This window comes from Malania oleifera, chromosome 3 (assembly GCF_029873635.1).
Source record: "Malania oleifera isolate guangnan ecotype guangnan chromosome 3, ASM2987363v1, whole genome shotgun sequence".
Taxonomy (NCBI): Eukaryota; Viridiplantae; Streptophyta; class Magnoliopsida; order Santalales; family Ximeniaceae; genus Malania; species Malania oleifera.
In genome coordinates, this window is record NC_080419.1 from 113881490 (window position 1) to 113904925 (window position 23436).

General features: G+C 35.0%; 1 protein-coding gene across 1 annotated transcript; it reads left to right on the plus strand.

Annotated features, from left to right (window-relative positions):
* The first annotated feature begins 3352 nt into the window (after window positions 1-3352).
* On the plus strand, window positions 3353-11528 carry LOC131151501 (uncharacterized). The gene is made up of 2 exons (XM_058102743.1): window positions 3353-3522; window positions 11063-11528. The coding sequence occupies exons 1-2, from the start codon at window positions 3353-3355 to the stop codon at window positions 11526-11528; spliced, it is 636 nt and encodes a 211-aa protein (XP_057958726.1).
* Window positions 11529-23436: the final 11908 nt, after the last annotated feature.

Below are 23436 nucleotides of genomic sequence, written 5' to 3' on the forward strand. Positions count from 1 at the left end.
GACTGTCACGTCCTTCTACAATGGGTTCTACCCATTTTCCTTCGTGGACATTCGACTAAAGATGTTCACTCGGTGCTGATTGAGCTGGGATTCTTTTTTCGTCAATTATGCTCAAAAAAATTGAGCATAAACGTACTTGAACGGTTAGAGGATGACATCGTGATCATACTATGCAAACTGGAGAAAATTTTTCTACTAGCATTTTTCGATGTGATGGTCCACCTAACTATCCATTTACCAAGGAAGGCCATAATTGGAGGACCGGTTCAATATCGTTGAATGTATCCTATTGAGAGGTAAAGTATAAAGTCCTTGTATAATGGTCACGTGATTTCCTTGTTTTTATTTTTTTTCTTTATTGTGTTTACAAGTCTATAATGTTACGTAAAATGCACAGGTTCTTGTCCACTTTGAAGGGGTACGTGAACATTAAGGCACGATCGGAAGGTTCAATCATTAAGGCGTACATTGACAGTGAATGTGTTGCATTTTGCTGAATGTATCTACATGATATTGACATAATGTTCACTTATGATGAGCGAAATGCAGACGTGCATGCTATTAATGCCGAAGATGAAGAACCCAGGAGCTCTATATTTTGAGAAAATGTTTAGCCTCTCGGTGCACGAGTTTACAATTTCATTGATATGGACGACCTAGAAAAGGCTCATTTTTACGTCCTCAACAATTGTGATGAAACTGTTCCATATATCGAGTACGTGGTTCCAAACTCCTTACTTTGCATTGTATTTACATATGCATAATTATATACTTACTTGACATTAACATGTACTATTGTTGCATATAGCGAACATAAAGCTAAACTCCTGACCCAAAATGAACGGAATGTTGATGAAAGACATAAGAAGGAATTTATTAACTGGTTTAGGAGTCGTGTAAGTAACAAAAACTGTTTGAGTGAGAAGCAATGTATGTTTTCACTATTGACGGTTTATTCTTCTAAACTTATGTTTATTTAATAGATGAAATTCATGTTTTTCAATAAGGAACCAACGATAGGTAAAGATTTGTACGCGTTGGCATGTGGCTCTGATCAACGAGTTAACCGCTACAGCGGTTGCATTGTTAATGGGTTACAATTTCATACAAAGTCCCTTGAACTGCATAGAAGAACCCAAAATTGTGGGGTTGCAGTGCTAAACATAGAAGGAGATGAAGAAATTGACTACTTTGGTATGTTGGATGACATTATAGAGCTTAGCTATGGAGAAAACAGAGTCGTCCACCTGTTCAAGTGTACCTAGTGGGACATCGGCAATAAAAATATTAGGATAAACACCGATGCCTACTTCACCAGTGTCAATTTTAGCAAGACCTGGTATCAAAATGACCCTTTCGTGCTTGCAACGCAGGCAGAACAAGTGTTTTACCTTAAAGACACGAAAATGAAGGGTGAATGACATGTGGCCCAAAAGATTCGTCCCCAAAGTTTGTACGCTATTGCAGAAGTTGTAGATAGTGATGAGTGCCAGTGAGATTGCATTCCAAGAAGATGAGCTATTTGTCCACACAGCAATGCAATCTGCTACAGATGTTGTCAAAGAAGGCGCTGATCCTATACCATTGCATAGGGATGGTGCTAAGGCAAAACATGTAGGGACTACTGACATTATAGTTGAACCTTCTGTAAACATTCACTTCATCGACGAAGAGGAAACTGATAGGGAAGATGAAACAGGGGTCGAGTACTATAGTGAAGAGGAAGACACTTTAGAAAGTGAGGATGATACTGATATTGAGGACGCATAGAGGGGGTAAGCATGTTATTTTTGTCACCATGTATCTGACGTGTGTAAATAACTTAAAAATAGATGTATGCTGCATCCATCTAATATTCATACTTCTTATATTTACTTGTCAATTAATTTGAAGATATGGCACCAAGAGGCCAACGTTGGAGAAATCCTTTCAGGCACACGAGTACATCGCATGAGGATGACCCAACATCCTCCATACTGGCGGACCCCATCGGTCTTGATGCGGTGGCTCCATTGTCTGAGCCTTCGGAACCTCGACCAGACATGGATACCACTTATGCGACTGACACGCAGGGTGAGTTGCCGACTGTCATGAGCAGTGTTGGTATGTATACGATTAATTTATTTACATATCAACTGTTAATGATAGTTATTCACGTGTATGGTTATAATGTTGTTCTTAAATTTACTCTACTTTCAGTGTCTACATCCATGGTCAGGTCAAGTCGTGGTGTAGCAAAGAACATGTCGCTGAAGAAGCACTTGGATATGACTAAATAGCAAATTCGGATCGACATTCCTCTAGGATACACCGCCCCATTGAACGATTGGTGCACCGAGTGGACGAGGGAGCTCGGCATTATATGCCGACAGTATGCTCCAGTCACCGCATTTAGTTGGCCGCAGGTGACTCAGGAGCAGCGTATGGTTCTTTACATGCGCATTTTGGTAAGTTCCCAAACCCTATAAAGTTGTTTTTGATTTAAATATTTTTTTACTTTTAATATACTAGCCAATTAACAACTGTCTAACATTGTAATTGTATTACCTATATATGTAGGAGGAGTTTGATATGGACATCCTCAAGGATGACCATGCGAGGAAGGCGGTCGACGTCTAATTGTGTAATAAATTTAAGAGCTATCACTCGAAAATGCGCTCCTATTTTTAAGGGATGGGAGATGAAGTAGAAGCACGGTCATACGATAAGATATCCCAAGAAGATTGGGACGTGGTATGTCGCCATTTCTGTGATTCGCGCTATCAAGTGATGTGTTTGTATTATAATCACTAATTTTTCACAATGATGTAGCTAATATGCCGTCATTACATCTTCCTTGTAGGCCATATGTGAAACAAATGCTGCGAACCACAGCAAACTCCCTATGACGCATTGCGATGGATTGAGGCTACTCATAAATCATCACCAGGTAATTACTATATATAAAATTATCTGACCCTTACATGACATAATACTAATGATGTCTTATATGATAATGTAGAGTGATCTCGAGACTGGCCCAAAGGAGCCGCTGCCGAATCTGTATCAGAAAACACACCAACGGCGATCAGGGGAGTGGTGCGAAGGTGCACAGGACAAACATGTAAGTGAAGCAAAAGATTTAGTTTATTACTTTATTCAAAACATCAAAGTTGTAGTCTTACTTATTCCTTTTTATCATTTTCATGATTGAAATTAGGCACGGATGGTCGAGCTGAGGGATGCACCTGTTTCAGAGGGGAGTCAACACATTACAGATTTCGAGATCACTTCCTAGGTGCTTGGGCAATGAGCGGGGGGCTGGGTGAAAGGTCTTGGAAGTGGTTACATCGCCCCAATAGAATCATCATCCATGGGTGTGGTGACTCGTGCAGAGATGGAACAACAGCTTCGAGAGGCCGAGTATGATAAACAGGAAATGGCTCGAAAAATGCAGATGATCGCTATGGAGAATGCAAAATTGAGATCGAAGGTCTCCAACTTTCGAGCCCAGATGCAAGCCATGATAAATAGGCAAGCGCGGTTAGAGGAAAGGATGCACTAATCTGGACCAGATGATGCAGGTGGCTCCTCTGATTAAGTATAAGGTATTATGATCACAAATTGAGTTTCATGTTAAATCATGCTAGTCTAGAATGTCTCCTGCATGACGGATGTAGTTGATGTGTATTACATTAATAGGCAACATAAATTTGAAGGCTAATTCACCATTGTGAATGTTTTGGGTTCCATAGAAGATGGTTGGACTAAAATTCGAAGAGTTATGAGCCGAATAGATCGGGAGAGGAAGGGTCTCAATGGTGTTAAAATGTAGGTTTTAAGACGTGAAATTTCTATTTAATATAAGGGTAAACTTAACATTACATATTTATCACTTTAAGGACTATCAAAATTTTCTTTTATTCTTTAAGAAGTAGTTCAATGCTAGTTGGAAGGTCATATGTATTGCATGTAATTTTATGTAAATAAAAATGTGTAAAATATTTTTATAATTTCAATAAACTTTAGATATATTTTCAAGATGAGTTAATAATATATTGTCATAATTTAGTTTACCAATATTAAAGAGTGAATATTCAAAGTTATTTATAAAAATTAACACCTTGTATAAAAATTATAAAATACAAACATTGCTATGAGATATTATTATAACACCATATAAATATAGGACTTATGGAAGTGAAAAATCTTAATAAAAAAGATTATGACACTAATGCTCTAATTAACCTTTTGAAAAAATTGAAATTTTAATATTTACATAATAAGATGTTTTTTCCTTGTTTTTTTTTTTTAATAAAAATCTTGGTATATGAATTCTTAGGAAAATATTAATAATTTATTATAATTTCTAAATTGCCATTTGCTATATAAAATCTTGATCAATTAGTGATTTTTTTTTTTTTATTGTATACCTTTTCCTCTTCATCAATCCAGACAGCACCCAACACCTCCGGTGTCTTCAGTGAATACATAGGAGCTGAGTTCAAACATGTCACATTTTTTAGACATACCCATTAACCCACAAGTCCAATTCCACTTCATTCTCTCCTTTGCCATTAATTACACTGTCTTATCTTCTCCTCGTCCAACAAATGGAAACTTAAGCATTTTCTGGGATTCAGATGATCTCAACCCCTCCCTTGTTGCTTCCATCAAGGGTAAACATTCGAATGTCAAAGTAGCATTTTAAAGCTGATCCTAAAACTTTTGCTCAGTGCATAGGGCAACTCATAGCAACCCTTAAGGAGAATGGGGCAATCTCTTTTGCTTTTATAGCTCCATTTGATGATAACGAAGTTCAGAAACATTACTTGGCTCTGTGGAAGAGTTATGGGAACCTCATAGACTATGTTAATTTTCAGTTTTACTCATATGATAATAGAATAGCTGTGTCTCAATTCATTAGCTACTTCAATACCCAGATGATTCAGAGGCATGTTATTTTGTATATAGTACGATAGTGACAAAGCATATTCATGTCTATTTGGGTCTCACATCGATTTTTCAGGATATGTTTAAGTCATTTAAAAGCTTTTCAATGGGCATATTATCGGATGACTCGAGATAACAATTTTTATTTAAATTGTGAATTTAAGATATGGTTACATGGATTACTGTCATGAATATGCTACATGATTTCATGCTAGTCTAGAATGCCTCCTGCATGGCGGCTGCAGTTGATGTGTATTGTATGCTGGTAGGGGATATAGGTTCTCGTGTGCCTTCAAATTCTTATAAATGATCTATTTGAACATATCAGGTGCAGGTTTTGTGGGAAAACGTCCAATTTGCAGACGACATGCTGCCAAAATTGCGTTAAAATTTTCCCAAACAAAAAGAAAAGATAGACTTAGTTTAATGTTAAAATATTTTTGAAAGGATGAGTGAAACTTAGAAATCATAATAAAAGAGGCAATGTAGACTGAATTCATTTAGAACAGACATTCATTTATATGTTTTTGGTCCGGTAAGCTTAAAGCATTCATTGCCGTGTTGAAATCATTGAAAATATTATATACACTTGGCTGAGGATTTGAAAATTTGAAAAAGGCATACATTGAATATATACATAACTCACATGGAGCATCAGTTTCATAATTATTTAAATTAAATACTCTTATCATTTCATAACGTTTATGTCCAAATGCTTGGATGAATAACAATACTACACTGAACCCAATACTGTCCACTGTTCTCTGCTATTTATATTCTGAATTTAAGATATGGTCACATGTATTACTATCGTGAATATGTTACATGATTGCATGCTAGTCTAAAATGTCTCCTGCATGGTGGATGCAGTTGATATGTATTGCATGCTGGTAGTGGATATAGGTTCTCGTGTGCCTTCAACTTCTTATAAATGATCTATTTGAACCTATCAAGTGTAGGTTTTATGGGAAAACATCCAATTTACAGACGACATACTACCGAAATTGCGTTAAAATTTTTCCAAAAAAAAAAAAGAAAAAAAGATAGGCTTAGTTTGATGTTAAAATATTTTTGAAAGGATGAGTAAAAACATTTCCCATGTCTGAGCAAAAAAAAAAAAATTGTCATGATCTAGTGCCTTTTCAGCTGTTGAGTGAACACTATAAATCCCTTGGACTATATTTAGTTTGCAGAATACTTATTCCTAGGAATAGAGATAGTTGTAATAGAAGAACTTGATAATTTGTATTAAAAATATATTATAATGCACAAATGAAAATTTATAATTTCTTATCAATCATAGTAAAGAGTAGACGAGGAATGGCTATAATTTCATCATAGATATACCTTCCATATTCCATGTTGAGTGGAAGAATGATGAATAAATGTGAAATGACTATTATCTCTATTCCTAGATATCTTCTTATATTCCGTCTTATTTGTAGGAATAGCTATTCAGTGAACCAACAAAACCTCAATGTATCTGGTGAACTTTTATGAGGCATCCCACTCATCATCTAATGTCAGTTGTTCTCATGTGGGGAAGTGCCCTATTTTTGTTAGTTGTTTGTGGTCGTCTTGTGAAAGTAGCTTGGGTTTGTTTAGTTGTCAAAAACAATTTTTCATTTTTCATTTCTAGATTTAAAATGACCAAAATATAACCTTCTTTTGAATTAATATAGATGTCTTCAAAACAAGGAAATGTGCTGACATTTTTTATTTCATTATATTTTGAAAATAGAAAACAAAAATTATTTTCCAATACTAAACTAACTATTACATTTTTTGATACTCAACGATGATGGGGGTATCTTTTGCATGGAAAATTTGTCAAGCATCAATTTATACTACTAAATATTGTTGTATTTGTTTTGATTTTTCTTTTATGTTGGGCATCTCGGCTAAATGCATTGGTTAAATGGTTTTGCAAATATATTTTGGAGGGGAAAGAGCTGGAATTCTACATGAAGAAGATCTAGAGGAAGAAGGGAAAGAAGGGAAAGGGAGCAGGTGCTGCCTAAAGTTTTGTTGCCTAGAGATCGTTTTCATTTTTCTTAATCCCATATCTCATTTTAGGCATTGGACTCTCAAAAGAATTCCAAATGAATTTGTTTGTTTATCTGAACTTTTTTTCTTGTGTTACTGTTCAATGCCTCATTAGAATATATCAGACAACATTGTCACTTATAGTTTTAATTGTTATTTGAACAAATGGAGTTTTTGTATTTTAATTTGAATTTGTATTAGTATTTGTATTCGAATTTTAAATATTTTTAAATAATTTTTGTTATCTGAACATATGTTATTTCTTCATTTTAATTGAATTTGTACGAAATTTTGAATGGTTTCAGTTTATGTATTAGAAAATGTAATTATAGATTTTTATATAAGATTTCATGATTAAAAAAATTAGTATTAAACGGTTTTTTTTTATTTTTCTAATTATTAGTGAAGGATTCAAATTCGTCACTAAGACCCTACTATAAGTGACGAATTTGAATTCTTCACAAATAATTTAGTTTTAGTAACGAATTTTGGATTCGTCAATAATACAATGCTAGTAGTGACAAATTTTTAATTCGTCACTAATATCACTTCTATTAGTGACGAATTTTTAATTCAGCACTAATACCATATTAGTAGTGACGAATTTTTAAGTCGTCACTAATACTCTACTAGTAGTGATGAATTTCTAATTCGTCACTATCGTCACTATCATCACTAATACTCTTCTAGTAGTAACGAATATCTATTTCGTCACTAATACCCCTACGATTAGTGACGAATTTGAGTTGAGTCATTCTATACTATATAGTGATGGTGTTAGGGTTTTAGTGACAGGTTATATCCGTCACTAATATTCCATTATTAGTGACGAAAGTTATATTCGTCACTAAAAGTTAGTAGTAACGGCACATATAGCAACTATTTTAAAACCGTCACTAATAATCATAAATTTGTCACTAATATTATTAGTGACGAATTTATGACTATTAGTGACGGATTGGATCCGTCACTAATACCCTGATTTTTTGTAGTGACATGAAGCTTTCCTAGAATATGAAAACTTTCTTGCTCATTGAAATCTTCATGATCATCATTTCTTTTTCATTTGAGGTTGATTATCTAATGAGTCCTTTGTTGCTTTGAGTCTCCTTGAACTTTCTCTTGATCACCTTGTAATATATCTTTGAGGCCTTAGTGATCTTTAGAAAGTTCTTTTAAATCTTGGCTTTTTGAAGTTCCAGAATATCATCACTTGAACACAAACATGTTAAAATTTTCCTTTATTTCTTACCATCAAAACGAGATGTGAAAACCTTGTTAAGCTAACACATTTAAATTGTCTAAAGCAAAATTCCTTTGATTTAAGCTTATTCCCCTTTTGCTTCTAGCAATTTCAAGTCCTAAGAAGAACTTAAGTGATCCAAGATCCTTAATTCCAAATTTAGCCTCTAGAACTTACTTAAAAGTTGCTACACAAGCGGGATCATTTCTTGTGATGATCATGTCATCCAAATAAACCAATAAAGCTATGAACAAAGAACCTTTGGCATGAAAAAAAAAGAGAATTATCAGTAGTAAATTGAACAAACCCAAGTTGTTGAATAACATATGAAAATTTCATATACCATTTTCTTGAAGCTTATCTCGGACCATAAAGAGATTTAAGCAACTTGCGGACAATAAGAGCATATGATTGTGAGGAAGAAGAAGCAATTGAAGGCCCCCCTTACAGTGAAAACCAGGAAGTAATGATATATATACTTATTCTTGTAAATCCCCATGTAAAAAAGCTTGTTTTATATTTAATTGGTGAAGAGGCCAACACTTGGAAGTTGCTAAAGCAAGAAGTACTCGAACAGTTATTGTCTTAGCAACAAAAGAAAATGTCTCAAGAAAATCAATGCCTTCCTGTTGTGTATACCCTTTAGCCACAAGTCTAGCCTTATACTTTTCCACTGTTCCATTAGAATTTAGTTCAATCTTATACACCCACTTACACCCAATAGGGGTTTTTCCAGGAGGTAATGTGGTAAGCTCCCAAGTTTGATTATGTTCAAGGGCCTAAATTTCTTTGTCCATTGCTGATCTCCACAAAAGATTTTGAATAGCTTGAACGAAAAATTGTGGTTCTTGAGGTGAGGAATTAACTGTCAACAAATATGAATGATAGGAAGGTTCTAAATGGGAGTAAGTGAGTCCATCAACCACATCATAAGCTGCACCAGAAACGTGAGTGGTAGCACAAGCATAATTGAAAGAACCTGACCCGTGAGATATGGAATAAATAAATAAAAAAAGGGTAAAAAAGTAATTTGATTAGGCTTCGTCGACGAAGCCAGTGTTTTCATCGACGAAGGCCCTTCTAATGTTTAGCAACGAAATGTAGAGGTTCATCGACAAGGAGAAGCCGAGAAACTATGGGAAATCCTGAAATCTTAGGCTCATCGACGAGACCACTGCTACATCAAAAAATTTCCTTCGCTGGCTCGTCGACAAAGACACTACCTCATCGATGAGGTTGGTCAGGTCAAAGGCTCTGTAAATATCCATTTCCTTTTCTTCTTGGTTAAGTTATCAAAATTCTCTGTCCCTTTTTCTAGAACCCGAAGCTCCACTCTCTTTCTCTCTCTCTCTCTCTCTCTCTCTCTCTCTCTCTCTCTCTCTCTCTAGATTTCATCACCATTCGTCATTAGAATCGACAATCCGATGTTATTGCGAGGATCAGGGAAGGAATCTCCATGTGTTATGTGGAATAGATCTTCATTTTGAGGTCTTTGGGTTTTGATCCAAAAATCGAGGTAAGCCTCAATTTTCGTTTCCGTTTCGATAGATTTGTAGAGAGTAAGGTTGTAAGTAATTATCATACTATGATTTATAGGTTTTGGGAACTCGGTTTTCTATTTAGGAGTCGTAGAGTTCATGTTTGGATTTTTGGGGAAAGGTAAAGGGATTTTGTTTATATTGTTTATTTTTGAAATCACATTCGGTAGAACTATGGTTCACAACCCTGTGTATGTTTTGGATAGCTATTTGGGAAATCTAACGAGTAAAAATTACAAGGTTTTCGTTTTACTGTTTTGGGGAAAAGGGGGGCACTAGGTTGCATCTCTGATTTTGTTAGAAAACCGTAGATATATTGTTGAGTATATTGTGTTATGGAGATGGTTGTGCCTTAACTTGTTTTAAACTCTATTCTGAAAATCATGATTTTGTGATTACCAAATAAGTGTGGAATGAACTGTGTAGACACCCTATTTTTGCCCTAGCCAAATAGAACAAGGGGTCCCCTCTTATTATTATTATTATTATTATTATTATTATTATTATTATTATTATTATTATTATTATTATTATTATTATTATTTTCCTATATTATTAGTACTTTACTTATATTTTGCTTGTATTTTTATTATCATTATTATTATTATTTTTCATTTTTATTATTATTACTAGTACTTTCACTATCTTTATTTTCTTTTTACTTTACTCTAATTATTATTTTTTATTTATTTTATTGTTTGTGATATATTATTATTATTATTATTATTATTATTATTATTATTACTGTTATTTGTTTATTATTATTATTATTATTATTATTATTATTATTATTATTATTATTACTGTTATTTGTTTATTATTTATTAGTATTATTAGTATTATTTATTTTCCTACATTATTATAAGTAATTTATTATTATCACTATTATTTATTTATTATTATCATTATAATTATTTTATCTTTATTATTTTTATTTTTACTATAATTATTTATTATTATTTACTATTAATAGTAGTATTATTTTTATTATTATTATGGATACTTATATTATTATGATAATTATTATTATTATTATTATTATTATTTCCTTTTTCATTATTACCATAAGAATAAAAGAATAAAAAAAAAAGAAAAAGAAAATCAAAGAAGGAAGGTTGTGTTAGGGTTTTCATTTTTTTTTTTTTTATTATAAAGCAAGGGGGGGGGGGGGAGACGCACAGGAGGGCACAGGCGCAGAGCACAGCCAAACGAAAAAAAAAAAACTGTTTCTTGGCTTCTTCTTCTTCTTCCATCCTCTCTGTCTCTTTAATCTCTCGTCATTGCCCCGCATCCATACCCACAGTACCACTCGCAAAGCAGCAGTCGTCCTTCCCTGTTCTCCAGCCACAACGAGCACCAGCAGCAAACCAGCCCCGGCGTCCTCGCTGCTCACGGCCACGACCCCATCACCGACAACACCCGCTGCAATCATCAAGATTCACCCGAGCCCGAGGCCACCTAGCCTGCCAGCGGCTATCCGAGCGGCTCCCTTTGCAGCCCGAGCACTGTCCAGCCACGCCAGCACGGCCGTGAGCAGAGCACAACCTTCCTCTGCTCCGGCCTGTTCCAGCAACGCAACGACCAGCCCCCCCCCCTTCCGGCGAGCACCACTGGTCCGAGTTCCCCACATCAGGCTAGTGCAGAAAATCCGCACCCGTCGCTGCTCACAGCCGTCCTCCGACGGTGCTGCGACCGCTCCAGAAACTTTATCTCCTGTTGCTGCCGCCACGAGCCTGAGAAGCCTGCGGGAGACTGCTACACTCCGGTGACACCAAGCTCCGATGCACACGTTCAGTCGCCCCTCTGCCGCTGCAACCTTGTTCTCCCTTGCTCCGGCCACTCATAGTTGCCGCCGCTTTCCCACGAGCCTCCAGCAACCATCGCCGTCTCCGGCATCCTCTCAGTTCTGCGACGCCCCCCACTGTAAGTTTTCCTGTACACGCACACACACATACTCTCACATGCACACACACACTTTATGTTTTAAAGTTCTAATTTTTCTTTATTTTATCATTATTGTGTATATGAAAATTGTTATTAAAGGATTGGTTTTAATATTCGATCTGCATATTGCTGTACTTATTAGAATTGTTATTGTAGGGTTTTATGATTGAAATATCCATTTTAGGTTTTTAATGCTTTTGGTTTTATGTTTTGTGTTTATTGTATAATCTTGTTATTGTAGGGTTTTACGTTTGAAATACTTATTTTAGGTTTTTCTATATATACTTATGTTTATATTTGTGTTGTTATATTATTTGTATATTACCATTAATAATATTATTAAATGATTTGTATAATATTTCTAATATTGTCATCATATTATAGGTGTATTGTTATTATTAGTATTATATGATTTATATATCATTATTAGTCATATGATTATGTAGTTGGTTCATTATCATTAGCATTATTATTATATTAATTATATTAGTACTATTACTATATTGTTTATATAGCATTATTGGTAAGATTATTATATAATTAGTATGTCACTATTATCGGTTATATCGTTGTTAATTTATTAAGTATTACTATTAGATGAATTGTGTTAATATAAATGTTATATTATTTGTACATTATTGGTAGTATTAAGTGCATTGTTTATGTATAAATACAAGCATATTGTTTATTATTGTTAAAATATTATTATTATCATCATCATTATTATAATTAGCATGTTATTGATATTTTTAGGGTTTGACTGCCTCTATATAGATTGTTTATTAATTTTAGGGTTATGAGAGTTTCCATATTATTATCACATTTTAACTTTAGGGTTTGTTATGTTTCCAAATTATTAGTACATATTTTTTAGGATTGTTGATTTATTTCCATTTTATTGCATGTTGAATTTTTTTTAGGGTTTGATTGGTCTCTCATATTGTTATTGTATATTAATGGTAAGACTTCAATTATTTTCATAATTATTATTGCATATATCGTATATTTATTTTAGGGTTCAAATTGTTTCCATATTATTATTATTTTTTTAATTGTTTCCATATGTGTATATATTGAATATTAACTTTAGGGTTTTGATTATTTCCAGGTTGTTATTATTGTATCTATAGGATGTTAATATCTTATTATATGGTAGTATATTATTGTCATTAGTAGTATTATTGTTATTATTATTACGTATGATATAGTATCATTATTATTATTATTCTAAGTTTAGTATTATTATGATATGAGTTACATTATTATTATTATTATTATTATTATGATGCGTGTATTATTACTATCTATTAGGTTGGTTTATTATTAGGGTAAGTTATTAGGTGTTATAAGCAATTTATTATTATATAGTATATATAGCATATATGTATCCCTATTATTATTACATGTATTATGGTAATTTAGTTTCTTAGTTTATTATCTTATTAATATATATTAAAACCTCCCATACTAGTATTTTCTTATAAAAATTTTATATACTATTTCAAAATTTTGGGAGTGTATTTTCTTACTCATTATCCCTATGATTTTATTGCGGGGGTATGAGCCTTCGGGCATCACGTACACGTACCCTAAGCTCTGAGGGAATATATATATATATATATATATATATATATATATATTATCTTCATTTATTTATTATTTTATTTATTTATTTTTGTACATGTATTTATAAATTCATAAAAAGGAGTAATTTAAAGAATTATTAGATTAACTTAGGGATAATTTCAAATTAATTAGGTACCGTTTGTAAGAATGGGCGCGTAGGGGGTGCTCGTACCTTCCCCTCGCGTAATCGAACTCCCGACCCCAACTCTGGTAATGTAGACCGATTCTACCCCTAACGGGGTAGTAATCATGTGTTCTAACCGCACTAAAGGTTAGTGGCGGCTCCTATACCATATTTTTATTGAAAATATTAAAATTGATTTTAGCCTCGCCGCCCGGGGCACATGCACTCACGGGATGCCGCGACAGCTTGGCGACTCCGCTGGGGATCTAGAGAGTCGAGCCATTAATTAATTGGAAGTTATCCCAAGTTTAAATTTAATAAATCTTTTAATTACTCCTTATTTTGTAAATATTGTAATTCGTAAATAACCTTGATTAATTGTAAATATTTTGCTTCCATAATTTGTAAATAACCCAAATTAATTAAAAATATTTTGTTTCCTAATTTTGTGAATATTAATTATAAATATTTTATTTCCAAATATTCTCACTAAAGCATATTAATTGTAAGATATTTTGAAAAAGTAAATTAATTATAGATATTTTGTATACTAATCGTAAATATTTTGTTTCCTTATTTTTGTTTCCAAATTTGTTGTGAATAAACATATTAATTGCATATATTGTGTTTCCTTATCTTTTGAATATATATATATTAATTGTAAATATCTTGTTTCCATATTGTTTATAGCATGTGAATAAATGTGGGGATAGTGGGATTAGGTTAAAAATTAAATTCACACACTCTCACGCTTTATACCCGAGCTTTCCTTACTAGGATTAGATAGGAGTGTAATAGCATTTGTCCCCACGTGGCAGGGCTTGTGGGGACCCGCGAACCACTCCACTCAGTTTAAACTTTGTCCAAACCCCTTTTGGGTGAGGATGGAGGTTAGATTGGGAACCTGTTTTATATAGGGATTAGAGCCTACCCACACATACTTGTTTATAGTCTTCCCTAACTAGGATAGAGCCATGAAAAACCCTATATATACGTACCTACCCTAGGTTGGGACAAGAGCCACATCCTTCTCCATGTATAGTGTGTTGTATATATGTTGTGAGATACTTTGTATTATACCATGTATTTGATATCAATTTAGACATGCATCCTACTTTGTCAATATTCTGAAAAAGCCCAATAATGAGACCAAGGCCCATCCTTTCAAAACATGAAGCACTTGGCCCAAGCATTTTAAAATATGGGTCAGCCCAACCCTTTTCAAATAACTCGGGCCCAATTCTTTAAAAAAAAACAAACCTAGGCCCAACCTCTTCCTAAGCAAAGATTCAGCCCAGGCCTGATTTTCAAAAGGGTAAAACCCAAATTTCAAAAGTGGGCTTCGGCCCTATTGTCTAAAAATATAGGCCGACATTTTTCTAAGCAAACCCAAGCCCAAGTCCTTTTAAAATTAGGGCCTGATCCCATTATGAAATATATTGAAGCCCATATTTTAATATACTTGAGGCCCAAGTGCACACTAAAGTCCACAAGCCCGTATTGAACAAATCCGGTGGGTTGACTAACCTGGGTCAACCCCAACCTCATATCATAATTTGACCCCTCATAGAATCTGAGGTACATGGACCGTTATCAAGGAAAATAATGATTGAGGGAAGAATTGAATTGAAATTGTGGCCCATCAATGATTGTCTTAAAATCTCTCATTGGTGGGATTTTTCCTAGAATGCTGACAAAGTAGTTAGTTAGGTTACATTGCATCCCTGCATTCATGCATAATTTCACACGTAATCATGCACGATAGGTCACATGCATGTTCATATCTATATTTGCATGAGTAATTGCACTAGTTACATCCATGCACAAACATTCATGGCATCCATGCATTCATGCATAATTTCACACGTAATCATGCACGATAGGTCACATGCATGTTCATATCTCTATTTGTATGAGTAATTGCACTTGTTACATCCATACACAAACATTCATGGCATCCATGCATTCATGCATAATTTTACACGCATAGCCATGCATGATAGGTTGCATACATGTTAATATCCCTATTGTTATGTATTTGTGCACTAGGTACACTCATGAATAAACACCCATTGCATAACATAATCATTCTATGTTTAATTTCATAACCATGCATGCATAGTCATATCTGATGAGTCGGTAATCATATCCCCATTTTTCTGTAAAACTAGTGTACCAAGGTGGTGAAATCAAGATCCAGTATTTCAAAAGCAGGCAAAATAAAACGGTCCTTATACATCTTTTTTTAAGTTCCTGGAAAAGGGTTAGAATCATGTGGAAGGATCTAGAAGGTCAGATAAGTTCTCCTGCACTGAATCATGAAGATGTCCGTCAAGATGTGCAAAAGATTAAGGATCATATGGAGAAGGTAGCCCCCTCGTGGAGCAAAACTACACAGCATCCAAAGCAGGCAGTTGAAAACAAGCCTTCATTCAAACCACGATCAATGGAGTCATTGTCGGGACTAGGTTTAAGCCTGCACACATTTATCCTAGCAACTCAAGACTTGAGACCCCAACCGGTGAGCGATGTCCAAGTTCCGCCTTTTATCTATCCTGATATTCAACAAGAGAGAATAGCTGAAGAAAGGGGTAAAGAGTAGATACCTCGTCAAGAAATGAATCATAAGAATGAAGTTTGGGAAGAACAGCTGCAAGCTATGCAAAAAGCAAACATGTCTGGTTCGTCGGATGCTTTCAATTCTCATCTGATGCCAAATTTGATCTTACCCCCAAAGCGCGAAGTCTCGAATTTTACAATGTTTAGTGGGTCCGAATGTCCACTAGCTCACTTGGGGATGTACTTACAGAAGATGGTTGTGCATGGTGGTGATGATGATATGCTTATCCAATATTTCCAAGATAGCTTGACTGGAGCGGCTATCAGATGGTACATTCAGCAGGATCGAGCTCGAATCCGTACTTGGAAAGATCTGGAAAATTCATTTATAGCTCAGTACCGCCATGTGATAGAAATGGCACCTGATCGTATAACCCTGTGAAGCATGCAAATGAAACCTAATGAAACATTCAGAGAATATGCATATAGATGAAGGGACATGTCCATCCAAGTGAGCCCTCTGGTGGAAGAAAGGGAGGCTATCTCCCTATTCGTGAATACATTGAAAGATCCTTATTTTGGGCATCTTTTAGGAGCAACCCCCCATGACTTCATTGTTTCTATCGGAGAGAGAATCGAAACAGCCATTAAAGTTGGAAAAGCTAGAAGTAGTAGCGAAGAAACCGGTTTGGACAAGAAATGGACAAATAGGAAGAAGAATGATGAAACTCATGTGATTCAAGGGCGACAATACCAAAGAGGTCATAACCAAGGGTTTAGAAGAAATCTTGTTAACCAGATAGCGCATACAGGCGTAGGGTCTCAGTTTGTTCCCTATGGGCCTACGCTCACACAAATGTTCAGGCAAAGAGATATGGTCCTAATAGGGTGGAACCAATTCCCATGTCCTATTCGGAATTGTTCCCCCAATTGCTCGAAAGAAGGCTTATTTCAACAATTCTTGGAATGGCCGTGCGACACCCCCTACCACAATGGTATGACCCGGATGCTAAGTGCGCGTATCACTCCAATTCTCCAGGTCACACCGTTGACTGTTGTTGGACATTTAAACACAAGGTACAGCCGTTGAGGAATGCCGGTTGGTTGGTCTTCGATGATAAGAAGCTAGGAGCCCAGAGTGATCCTTTACCCAATTACAAGGGAAAAAATGGTTAATATGTTGTACGAAGGACTGGGAACCTAGGTCAGGCAAAAGAATATGTCAAGTTATGGATCCTAGAGTTCTCGTAAGGAGCCCAAAGGGAGCAAAAGTACACAAGGGGCAAGATTTTGATTATCTAGTTTGTTTCATGTGATGATGTCATTTTAAATCCCTATCTTGTGGCAGTCTACCGACACTATTGTCTCGAACAATTTCCCTTTCATCAATAAATTGAATTATGCATTTTCTCACATCACTTGTGTCCTGAGTTCAAGTTGACCAAAAATTTGTTTGCTGATGTTTCGTGTAAAGATAAGGAAAATGATAATACCAATATTCATAAGCCAGAAAGTGATGTTAATTTTGAAAACCAAACACGGGAGGTGGAATCAGAAGAAGATAAAACAATTTTCCTCACCCTATGAAGACAGATGTTGTGAAGAAATAAAGAATCTTGAAGGAGTTCAGTAAAATATATGTGCTGTGCCAAGAATTTCAAGTCAATTCATTATTCATGTTTTGATCAAATGATAGATGGCCATCTTTGGCCAACCAGTTATCCCTAAAAAGAACCATATATTGATTTACCAATTGTTAACCAAGTTGAGTTTGAATGTTAAACTAGTCTTTTCTTAAAAGCCAGTTCACCAAAAAGTTAACCTGGTTGGGTCTCCTAGCGTTTGGCAAGTCATATGAGACAACAATGGGCTATCGAAATGATGGTAGGCCATTTTTCTGCTATCCAAAAGAAATTCAAAGAAGAAATCTCTTGCAAGCCCTTTTGAGCCTGAAAAATTTATTTATTGATTAACCCGTCAAAGGATCACACCCCACACTGGGCCAGTTTAAAGGAAATCGGTCCAAAATGAAGTCCAAACAAAAATAACAAAATCCCTTCGTAGAGAAAAACAAAAGGGAGTAGTAAAAGCAAATGGAAAGAGAAAGAAGAAAAGAGAAAGAAAATAAGGGATATACTATGCATGTGATCCTTGGCCAAATTACCCTTGATGAAAATAATGATTTTGAGCCCTCTTTAACTCTTTCTTTCTTTAACCAATAACCCCCCAGCCTACATTACGGTCCAAATGAAGTCCTGACCAGATTGGTATACATCGTTGTCTCTAATGATTTGTCAGACTCAATGTTGAGTCTGAACTACGTAATGACCTGATCCTGAAAAGGTACGTAGGCAGCTTGTTTAAATAACAAGTTCGGTCAACATCTTGCAAAATGTCTTAACTCAAACTGGGGGTGTAAAACATTATGTGGGGTGGTATTATTGAGCCTTAGTTTCCCTTTTATTCTGAAAACCTGTATCTCTTAGCCTACGTTTCGTCCCGAGTCTTAAAGACCATCTTGAGATCAAAACATGAGTTGAACTTGACTAAACTAAAGGCAACATGTGAAATTTCTAATGGTTTCACAGCAGGATGAAACAAAAGAAGAGAGGTGGCCATCAACAAAGCTGGGATAGTCAAAGAAAAGATCAGTCATTCAGTTTGGTAAATTAACATCAATATCATATAGCTTTTGTATGAATATTTCTTGTAATAGCATTGGAACATGGTAAAACATCTATTTTTGGGTGGTTGACCTTTTGATTTCACAAGTTGATGTCATAATTGCATAATCATTCCTCATTAAAAAAAAAAAAACAAAGGGGTGGATAGTCAAAGAGTTTCGGAACCACTGGTGTGCTTCTTATAGAAGAGGTCCCCATTGAGGAAATATAATGCACATAGAATCAGTCAATTTAACTGGGGCAAATGTCATGTCAGGTTTTAGAGATCTGCTTATTCAAGAAGGATCTGACAACCAGGTCAAGATCAGTGGCAGATAAACTCATCTGGGGCAAGTTTCGAATTGAGTTTCAATGAGACTTATTCAAGCACCTTCTTATCAGGTTGGATGAATAGGAAAACAGGGCCAAAAGCTGTTATAAATCCATTCAACTGGTTAGATTCTGGGATGGAGTTTCATTTGAGCCAAGTTGACGACCTCCATTAAGAAAATTGGGCTAAGTTCAGTTATGAATCCATTCATCTGGGGCAAGTTTCGAGGAAACCAGGTCAGAGGCAACATAGTCAAGATTGGAGATTGATTGATTGATTATAGGCATATTGGAAAAAGAAAGTTCATGCATCGTCATGCATTTCATGCATTACACGGAAAAATGCATACATATTATATCATGCAACATGCTTGCATATCCTCATGTTCCAGTGTCATATCAAATACCTTGCATGCATGTATCCCCATATAATATCATTCATTCACACCTGTCCTGTCATCCTTGTATAAGCAATCCATATTTCATCTAAAAAAAAAAGGGGTTGGGGCAACTGGCCCAGGTACCAATCGATCCATCTACCCTGAGACTGAGGCAACTGGCCCAGGTCTTATTCAAGTCTTTCACTTCCAAACTGGGGCAATCAACCCTAGTCCAAATTTTAGCATTCATTTTGAAGTTGGGGCATCTGCCTTCAGGACCAAATTAGGTCGCATGACTCTTGGGATCCTATACCCGAGTATTCATCATCAATTCAAAAATTCATCTGGCTTTCGGGATCCTATACCCGAGCATTTATCATAAATTCAAAATTTCATCTGGCTCTCAATATCGTATACCTGAGCTTTCATCATCAAAATGACAATTCATCTGACTCTTGGTATCCCATACCCAAGAATTCATCATCAAGTCGAACATTCATCTTGCTAACCGGGATTCTACACCCGAGTCATCATTAACCATTGGTCCATAATTCCCATCGAATAGTAATCGAACTCTCAGAATCCTACATCTGAGTAGCCCTCGAGATCCTACACTCGAGCAATCAGAAAACTCTCAGAATCCTACATCTGAGAAGTCCTCGAGATCCTACACTCGAGCGATCAACAAACTCTCGGAATCCTACATCTGAGAAGTCCTTGAGATCCTACACTCGAGCAATTAGGAGACTCTCAGAATCCTACCTGTGAGAAGTCCTCGAGATCCTACACTCGAGCAATCAGAAAACTCTCAGAATCCTACATCTGAGAAGTCCTCGAGATCCTACACTCTAGCAATCAACAAACTCTCAAAATCCTACATCTGAGAAGTCCTCGAGATCCTACACTCGAGCAATTAGGAGACTCTCGGAATCCTACATCTGAGAAGTCCTCGAGATCCTACACTCGAGCAATTAACAAACTCTCAGAATCCTACATCTGAGAAAGTCCTCGAGATCCTACACTCGAGCAATCAGAAGACTCTCGGAATCCTACATCTGAGAAGTCCTCGAGATCCTACACTCGAGCAATCAACAGACTCTTAGAATCCTACATCTAAGAAGGCCTCGAGATCCTACACTCGATCAATCAGAAAACTCTCAGAATCGCACATCTGAGAAAGTCCTCGAGATCCTACACTCAAGCAAGCCATCCATGTGTACCTCAACCTGGATTCTTACATACAGTGCGGATCGTCTCTGGTTGGCAGAAATAAACAACTCTTGATTAACCTGAAAAGTCATAGAGAGTTGAATGGCTTGGCTCAAATAGGTGTCTTTTATCTTTGCAGGCTTGTTGCTACAAAAACGTAGGAGAGTTCTTATTGTTACATTGAAGCAACTAAACCTACAAAGAGGGGCAGCTGTAGACACCCTATTTTTGCCCTAGCCAAATAGAACAAGGGGTCCCCTCTTATTATTTTTATTATTATTATTATTATTATTATTATTATTATTATTATTATTATTATTATTATTTTCCTATATTATTAGTACTTTACTATTATTTTGCTTGTATTTTTATTATCATTATTATTATTATTTTTCATTTTTATTATTATTACTAGTACTTTCACTATCTTTATTTTCTTTTTACTTTAGTATAATTATTATTTTTTATTTATTTTATTGTTTGTGATATATTATTATTATTATTATTATTATTATTATTATTATTATTATTATTATTACTGTTATTTGTTTATTATTATTATTATTATTATTATTATTATTATTATTACTGTTATTTGTTTATTATTTATTAGTATTATTAGTATTATTTATTTTCCTACATTATTATAAGTAATTTATTATTATCACTATTATTTATTTATTATTATCATTATAATTATTTTATCTTTATTATTTTTATTTTTACTATAATTATTTATTATTATTTACTATTAATAGTAGTATTATTTTTATTATTATTATGGATACTTATATTATTATGATAATTATTATTATTATTATTATTATTATTTCCTTTTTCATTATTACCATAAGAATAAAAGAATAAAAAAAAAAGAAAAAGAAAATCAAAGAAGGAAGGTTGTGTTAGGGTTTTCATTTTTTTTTTATTATTATAAAGCAAAGGGGGGGGGAGACGCACAAGAGGGCACAGGCGCAGAGCACAACCAAACGAAAAAAAAAAAAACTGTTTCTTGGCTTCTTCTTCTTCTTCCATCCTCTCTGTCTCTTTAATCTCTCGTCATTGCCCCGCATCCATACCCACAGTACCACTTGCAAAGCAGCAGTCGTCCTTCCCTGTTCTCCAGCCACAATGAGCACCAGCAGTATACCAGCTCCTCGCTGCTCACGGCCACGACCCCATCACCGACAACACCCGCTGCAATCATCAAGATTCACCCGAGCCCGAGGCCACCCAGCCTACCAGTGGCTATCCGAGCGGCTCCCTTTGCAGCCCGAGCACTGTCCAGCCACGCCAGCACGGCCGTGAGCAGAGCACAACCTTCCTCTGCTCCGGCCTATTCCAGCAACGCAACGACCAGCCCCCCCCCCTTCCGGCGAGCACCACTGGTCCGAGTTCCCCACATCAAGCCAGTGCAGAAAATCCGCACCCGTCGCTGCTCACAGCCGTCCTCCGACGGTGCTGCGACCGCTCCAGAAACTTTAATCTCCTGTTGCTGCCGCCACGAGCCTGAGAAGCCTGCGGGAGACTGCTACACTCCGGTGACACCAAGCTCCGATGCACACGTTCAGTCGCCCCTCTGCCGCTGCAACCTTGTTCTCCCTTGCTCCGGCCACTCATAGTTGCCGCTGCTTTCCCACGAGCCTCCAGCAACCATCGCCGTCTCCGGCATCCTCTCAGTTCTGCGGCGCCCCCCACTGTAAGTTTTCCTGTACACGCACACACACATACTCTCACATGCACACACACACTTTATGTTTTAAAGTTCTAATTTTTCTTTATTTTATCATTATTGTGTATATGAAAATTGTTATTAAAGGATTGGTTTTAATATTCGATCTGCATATTGCTGTACTTATTAGAATTGTTATTGTAGGGTTTTATGATTGAAATATCCATTTTAGGTTTTTAATGCTTTTGGTTTTATGTTTTGTGTTTATTGTATAATCTTGTTATTGTAGGGTTTTACGTTTGAAATACTTATTTTAGGTTTTTCTATATATACTTATGTTTATATTTGTGTTGTTATATTATTTGTATATTACCATTAATAATATTATTAAATGATTTGTATAATATTTCTAATATTGTCATCATATTATAGGTGTATTGTTATTATTAGTATTATATGATTTATATATCATTATTAGTCATATGATTATGTAGTTGGTTCATTATCATTAGCATTATTATTATATTAATTATATTAGTACTATTACTATATTGTTTATATAGCATTATTGGTAAGATTATTATATAATTAGTATGTCACTATTATCGGTTATATCGTTGTTAATTTATTAAGTATTACTATTAGATGAATTGTGTTAATATAAATGTTATATTATTTGTACATTATTGGTAGTATTAAGTGCATTGTTTATGTATAAATACAAGCATATTGTTTATTATTGTTAAAATATTATTATTATCATCATCATTATTATAATTAGCATGTTATTGATATTTTTAGGGTTTGACTGCCTCTATATAGATTGTTTATTAATTTTAGGGTTATGAGAGTTTCCATATTATTATCACATTTTAACTTTAGGGTTTGTTATGTTTCCAAATTATTAGTACATATTTTTTAGGATTGTTGATTTATTTCCATTTTATTGCATGTTGAATTTTTTTTAGGGTTTGATTGGTCTCTCATATTGTTATTGTATATTAATGGTAAGACTTCAATTATTTTCATAATTATTATTGCATATATCGTATATTTATTTTAGGGTTCAAATTGTTTCCATATTATTATTATTTTTTTAATTGTTTCCATATGTGTATATATTGAATATTAACTTTAGGGTCTTGATTATTTCCAGGTTGTTATTATTGT